Source organism: Bolinopsis microptera, chromosome 5 (genome assembly GCF_026151205.1).
Source record: "Bolinopsis microptera isolate Bmic1 chromosome 5, MBARI_Bmic_1.0, whole genome shotgun sequence".
NCBI lineage: Eukaryota > Metazoa > Ctenophora > Tentaculata > Lobata > Bolinopsidae > Bolinopsis > Bolinopsis microptera.
Window position 1 is genome coordinate 12,075,171 of NC_087076.1, and position 9,330 is coordinate 12,084,500.

A 9,330-nucleotide genomic window follows, 5' to 3' on the forward strand; every position below is an offset into this window, starting at 1 on the left:
CGGTATCCAACCCTTTGTTTTTATCCAACCCTTTGAAGTCCCACTGTGACACTAATGGACCTGTTCTAACCTCAACACCTGGGAATTAGTTAGGTTTTGCAGGTGTTACAACTGAGAGACAGCTACTTATAAAATTATCTTTTACCCTTTGATAAATGATAATGTCGTTAACTTTAAGCATTGCTTCCTTTTGTATTGGACTGAATTAAGTCTGAACACCAATTTTTAGACTCGATTTTTTCCATAGAAGTTAAAATGATGTTAACATTGTTAACATTGTTAACACACGTCTATGCACCACGCTTATGATCTGTCGATCATCAACATTGACCAAAGAAAAACGATAGACTTTAATCATGCTTCTAATGGTGCTCTTTTCAGTGATTTCATAAATAGAAAAGAGCTGCTTTAATATGATAGCTAATATAATAGCTAATATAATAGTGATAGCTAATATAATTATATAGCTAATCATAATAACATTATGTTACTGTTAGTATAAGGACAGATAGTTTACTTGGTACGTGTAGCACAACCGGTCCAGTTGTAAATTGTTGGATTATTTAACCCATAATTCTTTATTTTAACTAGTCATCTGCAACATTCTTGCAGAGTACGCGGACCTGTAAATGTATCAGTTGCTGCAGAAGTTAGATACAGACTTAATGTGTCAGACTTTGTTAAATCATCACCAAACCCTTTGGAGGGCATAAATCCTCGCAGACTTGTGAAACAATCAAAAGTTTACTAGGTCACATAATTTACTAAATATCTAATATGTAATAGTAACTTGCTCGTATTGGAAACTTTTTTAATTGCAGCGTTAAACGCTAGTCTCTCGCGGACTAAAAAAAATAAGACAATAATTGCTTTACTACATCGGTGTATACCATGTAACCCACGAATGATTAATATTCGTGCCGTACGACAAAATATATAATAGTTGGTAAACTTATTTTTTTAATTTGGAAAACTTATGTTTTTTCTCTGACTCAGAGACAAGAGAAAAGCGATGTATTAACGTTAAAATTGGGCGAAATATTTGTGTCTACAATCATTATCGGTCGGCCGTACATTTGATGATCTTTGTAATATTACTAATTTTCGGCTCTTCCCTCAGCAAATTTAAACTCCCAACGCCTCTTCCACAAGATTTAACGCCTCACCACAGACGCCTCATCCACAAGAACTTTGTAATTAATGTGCTAATGTATGATCGTCTCATGGACACGTGCGCGCGGCTCAACACCCAACCTGATGGTCTGAAGATTCTGTTTATTCGCGATCGCCGCAACTTGCCGCGAGTTTCGTTTGTTTTCACGTCTTTGTGACTCCAACATATCAACCGATGACAAGTTCAATCTATGCCAATATGTGTCCAGGTGCAAGATGCAGCTGTTTCTACAATTTCACCTCCTCTTCCATAATCTGCACCTCCAGATCGGCATGTCTAGCATGAAAATAATATTCCGTAGAACCCCCGCTTTGCTTCCTCCTGGCGGTATACCATGTATAATATGCTGGCGACTACCTACTTAGCTACTTCACCGGTAATTTGCGAGCAATATGTTTGTTTTGTGTCAACTTCAAGTAGCAGTCAGCTCTATAACCCACACGCACACGCACACACGTACAACGGTCCGTGTAAGGATACTTCGCTATTACTACTTTTCTTGACGTCACACTCCTTCCCCTAATCCTCCCCACTTTCCCCCCAGTGCAGCCATCATCATTAGCGTTACAGATCGGATCCTGCTGCGACGTTGTTATTATTAACTTTGGAGACGTTTTGCTTTGCCCGTAGTGGCTGACTCTGTAACCATCTGGCAGGTCATTAGACATGGTCGGGTTATTTTCTCTCTCTCTCTCTCTCTCTCTCTCTCTCTCTCTCTCTCTCTCTCTCTCTCTCTCTCTCTCTCTCTCTCTCTCTCTCTCTCTCTCTCTCTCTCTCTCTCTCTCTCTCTCTCTCTCTCTCTCTCTCTCTCTCTCTCTCTCTCTCTCTCTCTCTCTCTCTCTTTCTCTCTCTCTCTGCAGTAGAGAGCGGAGCGTTCTTTCATGAAACCATGTGCTTGTAGCTTGGCAGCCTAATTGTTGTTTGCAGGTAATTATTTATCTTCCGTGGCAGAGATGAAAGCAAATCTTGCTCAGCTCCGGACACATTATGTGGGATATTACCTATCACGGGGGTGAACCGTTTAAAGCGTAACCGTAACATGTAATCCATGGAGTTGTGCGAGGTGTGAACTTGAGATATTGTCTGTCAAGAGAGCGGAGTACCGACTGGTCACGTGACTATTGGCCCTGGTCACGTGACTATTGGCCCTGGTCACGTGACTATTGACCCTGGTCACGTGACTATTGGTCCTGGTCACGTGACTATTGGTCCTGGTCACGTGACTATTGGTCCTGGTCACGTGACTATTGGTCCTGGTCACGTGACTATTGGTCCTGGTCACGTGACTATTGGTCCTGGTCACGTGACTATTGGCCCTGGTCACGTGACTATTGGTCCTGGTCACGTGACTATTGGTCCTGGTCACGTGACTATTGGTCCTGGTCACGTGATTATTGGCCCTGGTCACGTGACTATTAGCCCTGGTCACGTGACTATTGGTCCTGGTCACGTGACTATTGGCCCTGGTCACGTGACTATTGGTCCTGGTCACGTGACTATTGACCCTGGTCTCGTGACTATTGGTCCTGGTCACGTGACTATTGGTCCTGGTCACGTGACTATTAGCCCTGGTCACGTGACTATTGGTCCTGGTCACGTGACTATTGGTCCTGGTCACGTGACTATACAACTTACAAGTTGTATGGCATATTGATCGCTTCATGGTGACTTGAACTCTCTACGTTTTTATACGTAGGAACACTCACACCACGCATCATGGTGTGTGACGTGGGTTATATGTGTGACGGAACATTGTACACTCAATTCATACAGCCACCTCACACATTTAGTACAAATTAAGTGGTAACTACACACCCTTTCCTCAATTAATCGCTACATCAGTTGTACTACGTCAAGGAACACTACTTAAAGTCAGATTTCTTATTTTCTTCACTTCGCTGATCCATTTTTTTGTTAAAATATATTTCCCCTCTCCTCTCTATTTATTTTATTTTCTCTCCGACAGTTTTATCTTATACAGTATGTGATTTTAAGTTTCTTTTCATACTCCAATAAATCTGGATAATGAAACGTCAGCAAGTCTCGCAATTACTCAGTACGACGCACTCCCCTGTATTTTGAGGTATGAAAACGTGAAGAAAGAGAGTGGTAAGTGCTTTTTACTACCCAGAGAAAATCGTAAGACTGACTATTTAACTCTGAGAATTGAGGAGAGCGTGTTACGCTTGGGTATGGGAGTAAGTACATGTCATTTTGATAAAAATTAATTTATGAATTAATCCCACGGAACGTTATAGGCCGGTCAATAATTGAGAGCACTATTTCTTTTGCAGAGTAATAAAGTTGTCTTACTCAGGAGCACTCTGCACTCTGCACTCTGCACCTTCGTCAAATCATCTTTTATTATTTAACACAACTCTAGACATTGGTATGGATTTATCAGGTTTTACCAGACTATATACACACTGTATATCTTCCATCTTATTAAAGTTATTAAATCAATGAGTCCTAGTGTTTATGTAACATTGCCACCCGCCACACATATCGTTGTTTGTGTGATATTGTGTGATATTTGTGTGATATTGTGTGATATTTGTGTGATATTGTGTGATATTGTGTGATATTGTGTGATATTGTGTGATATTGTGTGATATATGCCGGTGTCTACTACACTCCACATATATTTTACACATGTTATACACGAACCTGAGCTATTCCGTAAAAACTAACCCTACTTTTTCCACCTTTACGCCTCTCTTTTCTCCTCTACCATGCAGCTGATTACTTCATTATACATGTTATTGTCAAAGAGCGAAAAGAAAACCGGCGCCTTTGTGAATTAGAAAGTTATGGAGAATGCTTCAATCTTGTAGTTGTATAGCTTGTCAAATGTTGTTTAAATAGTTTCACATAATATATTCGAATTGCTAATGATAAAACTATTCTCCATTGTATCCTTTTGTAGTTTTGTGGGTGGTTTCTCTAACTTTAACACGACCTTGAGAACAAATTCTAAGACACTGCAGATGTATCAATGGCTTGCAATTTGGTTTCTAGCAGTAGCTTTCTGTTCAGTGCATGCTACAAGTTAATGAATCGAATTATATATGCTTCCCTGAATCTGTCATAAAGACTAAGTGACAGATGTAACCGCAGTAAAATTTGACCTACATCGAGTTTGCTGAACGTGGTTTTACCATGGATTACGACACCCTGTGCATTTTGCACCGCTACCGCAAGGTAACGTAAAACTACATACTTTGTAACTTACGAATATTCTGTTTCTTGTTCGTTGCAGTGTCATTTTGCTAAAGAATCTACCTTAAAGAACGCCCTGAAGTAACACTCAGTTCGAAATTTCATTTGAAAGCTCACCCGTTGTTGAGGAAGACTCGGCGATTAAGGTAATGAGCAATTAATCACGAACCGGAAAAATGAGCGCCTTCGGTTGAAAATTTTGTAAATTCTTTGGTATTTTTGTTGCGCTGCTAAATTCTTGTACTATATTACAACTAAAGAAGAGATGGTAAAGTTTGACGAGCTCAAAAATAAAAGTATCACCTAACTATAATTATGTACAGATTTAGCTTTTGAGGAGCGATGAGTGGGTGAACCTAGCCTGACCCAGTAAGGTCTCTCAAATCTGAAGTCCCCTGATTCGGTTTAGTAGTAGGTACGAGTGTCAACAAATGCAAAGTTGGCGCTATTGTCCTGTACTGACACATATTCACTCCTCCGATCCAAGCTCGTGTCTCATGTCATGTAATATATATATAGTTATATGCAGTAATATTACTAAAATTTATTGAAGATCGGCACGTAGTGGTGTCCACGTAGGTACAGTACTACTCGTGCAGTACATTCGGTTTTAACCGTGCCACTCTGTACGTCCGCAACGTGTTGAGTTTTTCAAAGTAGCAGCAGCAGAATCAGCATCCTTCTCCTTTAATCCTATTTGATGTTCCTCGCTTTTAGTTACACCATGCTCGCCATCCACCAGAGATCAGAGGTAGCCATTCGTGGTATTACGTTAATTATTGTTATATAGCTTATTGTGTGTTGCGATATATTCTTGACATCTCTGGAATTCTTTACGGTGTTCTAGAAAGTAGATGCTTAGCTTCTGTCTTCATGTTCTGAAGGTCCACGTTAAGAGCTAATAGCTAATGGCTTGGCATTTGATCACATACTTGTCATCCGAACTGGGAAATTTCTTGGAATAACCCATTGGAACCCAAGTTCACTGTACATGCTAAATATGAAACCCATTAGTATCTATTATAGAGCTTTGAGCTGTAGTTTATCTGTCCAATTGTAGTGTATTTTGCAAAATACCACGCTCAACTGTGCACTGTAATCAAAGTGAAGACTCCGGGACCACCGCCGAGCTTCAGAAGTGGAAGCTAATCGACACTGCCGACATTAAGTCCAGTATAACTTTGTGCACATGTTAAAAATGTTTCAGTCGAGCACATCGTTTAAAGTAGCTTTCCATTACGAAGAGACATGCTTATATTTTAAAGAGATTTTGATACTTTTAGCACTGCTTGATAAAAAATTATTGGAGGCTCTCATGATGTTAATAAAAAGGAAGATTTCAAGCCTTATTTAAGTTTATTTAAGCCTTATTCGTGTTTCCCTTCGTGTCCAAATACAATGTATTGACATGTTGGAATACTGTTGTGTATTTTTAGATTCACAGTCTTACTTTCTGAAGACATGTTGTTAGGTCATCCTGTTCCTCCAATTTCACAGTCTCACATAAGTTATCCTGTATGATTAACTGTCTTTTTCCATATGTTCGATCAGTACTTGTATCCTCGAACCACTACTTACCGGGGAGACACATACTCGTTTATAAAAACGATCAACTGTCCCGTGTGATTGAGGATAATCATAAGGTCCTTACCATAAGGTCCTTGTCGCTTTTTAATGCTTCTAACAAGTAGTTTATATATCACATTATACAAACATAGTTTTGTCGGCAACCATTATATCTTGAGCTGTTCAAATAGTTCATCATATCTTTAAATTTATATGTTCTGCTATTTACAGACAACAGTTTCCGCACTGGGCTGCAGAAAGAATAAATGTAAAAGTATAATGATTTAGTACGTGTATTATATATTCTAGCAGCTTATTATTAATCGCTACACATCGGTATACATTATTTAATCATTACTGATATCAAATAGTCAGTTTTGATAATAGCTGTTTTGTAATGAGCCTGATCCAGGGACAGCAAGTTTTTTGTGAATTGTTATTCCCGTATGCATGCTTAATTCTTGTTATTTGTTATTGTTATTTGTTATTGTTATTTGTTATTGCCATTTGTTATTGCCATTTGTTATTGCCACTTGACTATGATGTTTGTTATTGCCACTTGTCTGTGACATTGTCTTCAAGTGCTTAACAAGGAGTTAGACCACAGCACAATAAACAACATCAACATGTTGTGGGCAATTGTGGACCTCTCAGTTCACCACTGTGGAGTACGACGATAAACACGTGGACAATTGTCCCCCGCCCATCTGTTCTGCAGTGACTCCCTTCTGTTCTGCAGTGACCCCCTCTGTTCTGCAGTGACCCCCTCTGTTCTGCAGTGACCCCATCTGTTCTGCACAATGCAGTGACCCCCTCTGTTCTGCAGTGACCCCCTCTGTTCTGCAGTGACCCCCTCTGTTCTGCACTCTGCAGTGACCCCCTCTGTTCTACAGTGACCCCTCTGTTCTGCAGTGACCCCTCTGTTCTGCACTCTGCAGTGACCCCCTCTGTTCTGTAGTGACCCCCTCTGTTCTGCACTCTGCAGTGACCCCCTCTGTTCTGCAGTGACCCCCTCTGTTCTGCAGTGACCCCCTCTGTTCTGCACTCTGCAGTGACCCCCTCTGTTCTGCAGTGACCCCCTCTGTTCTGCAGTGACCCCCTCTGTTCTGCACTCTGCAGTGACCCCCTCTGTTCTGCAGTGACCCCCTCTGTTCTGCACAATGCAGTGACCCCCTCTGTTCTGCAGTGACCCCCTCTGTTCTGCAGTGACCCCCTCTGTTCTGCACTCTGCAGTGACCCCTCTGTTCTACAGTGACCCCTCTGTTCTGCAGTGACCCCTCTGTTCTGCAGTGACCCCCTCTGTTCTGCACTCTGCAGTGACCCCCTCTGTTCTGCAATGACCCCCTGTTCCTAGTGTGCTATACAATGACTGCCCTACTCCTAGTTTCCACTAAGTTTATTGAGTTTAGCTGCATAATACCATATAGCAACACCTCCAGCCATATAGCAACACCTCCAGCCATGCTCTCACTGTAGAGCCTTCTTATTAATTACTGCAGGCCTGCCTTCGATTGCAATACAACTCACGGCTCCCCGCCAATCATTGGAAGCAAGAGACCTCCTTAACCAATGAGACGAGAGCTGGGAAACACCCTCACCCAATCAGACGAGAGCTGGGAAACCCCCTCACCCAATCAGACGAGAGCTGGGAAACCCCCTCACCCAATCAGACGAGAGCTGGGAAACACCCTCACCCAATCAGACGAGAACTGGGAAACTCCCTCACCCAATCAGACGAGAGCTGGGAAACTCCCTCACCCAATCAGACGAGAGCTGGGAAACCCCTTCGCCCAATCAGACGAAAGCTGGGAAACTCCCTCTCCAAATCAGACGAGAGCTGGGAAACTCCCTCACCCAATCAGACGAGAACTGGGAAACCCCCTCACCCAATCAGACGAGAGCTGGGAAACCCCCTCACCCAATTAGACGAGAGCTGGGAAACTCCCTCACCCAATCAGACGAGAGCTGGGAAACCCCCTCACCCAATCAGACGAGAGCTGGGAAACTTCCTCACCCAATCAGACGAGAGCTGGGAAACTCCCTCTCCAAATCAGACGAGAGCTTGGAAACTCCCTCTCCAAATCAGACGAGAGCTGGGAAACTCCCTCACCCAATCAGACGAGAGCTGGGAAACTCCCTCACCAAATCAGACGAGAGCTGGGAAACTCCCTCACCCAATCAGACGAGAGCTGGGAAACTCCCTCACCCAATCAGACGAGAACTGGGAAACTCCCTCACCCAATCAGACGAGAGCTGGGAAACACCCTCACCCAATCAGACGAGAGCTGAAAAACTCCCTCTCCAAATCAGACGAGAGCTAGGAAACTCCCTCACCCAATCAGACGAGAGCTGGGAAACTCCCTCACCCAATCAGACGAGAGCTGGGAAACTCCCTCTCCAAATCAGACGAGAGCTGGGAAACCCCCTCACCCAATCAGACGAGAGCTGGGACACCCCCTCACCCAATCAGACGAGAGCTGGGAAACTCCCTCACCCAATCAGACGAGAGCTGGGAAACTCCCTCACCCAATCAGACGAGAACTGGGAAACCCCCTCACCCAATCAGACGAGAGCTGGGAAACTCCCTCACCCAATCAGACGAGAGCTGGGAAACCCCTTCGCCCAATCAGACGAGAGCTGGGAAACTCCCTCACCCAATCAGACGAGAGCTGGGAAACTCCCTCACCCAATCAGACGAGAGCTGGGAAACTCCCTCACCCAATCAGACGAGAGCTGGGAAACCCCCTCACCCAATCAGACGAGAGCTGGGAAACTCCCTCACCCAATCAGACGAGAGCTGGGAAACCCCTTCGCCCAATCAGACGAGAGCTGGGAAACTCCCTCACCCAATCAGACGAGAGCTGGGAAACTCCCTCACCCAATCAGACGAGAGCTGTGAAACCCCCTCTACTCACCCAATCCCACCTCATGCTGTTGTCACGTGAAACCAGGAAGTTTAATGATATAAACGTTAAGCCGCAACAGCTGAACACTGGTATCACGACTGTTTTATGTAATCGGTTTTTTTTCAGTGTAAGCGGACTGATAATGGGATTGCTATATGGCCTGGGGGAGATACGGCAGTAATATTTAAATGGGCAAATGGTCACTTATCATCTACTTAGCATCTACAGTAACCTCAAGTAAATATACTTAACGAGATCAAGTGCATGATATAACGGAAACTTCAGCCACACTTCCCCCTTTAACCCCATCATAAACATTAGTTATTAGTGCAGCCAGGAGTGCTCTCGATAGGCCATATGCTGCTGCTGCTGCACACTGTGACTGTGCGTGTTCATTAATCATTACTAGTATGAAGCAGCCCGGGGAGTGGGGTGTTATAGTGCACATTTACCACGGGGATTGCT

At 43.3% G+C, this 9,330-nt stretch overlaps 1 protein-coding gene across 1 annotated transcript; it reads left to right on the forward strand.

The window, feature by feature from the left end:
- The first annotated feature begins 1,508 nt into the window (after positions 1-1,508).
- On the forward strand, positions 1,509-8,858 carry LOC134815451 (serine/arginine repetitive matrix protein 1-like). Its single transcript, XM_063823986.1, has 2 exons — positions 1,509-1,550; positions 7,566-8,858. The coding sequence occupies exons 1-2, from the start codon at positions 1,509-1,511 to the stop codon at positions 8,856-8,858; spliced, it is 1,335 nt and encodes a 444-aa protein (XP_063680056.1).
- The last annotated feature ends 472 nt before the right edge of the window (positions 8,859-9,330 follow it).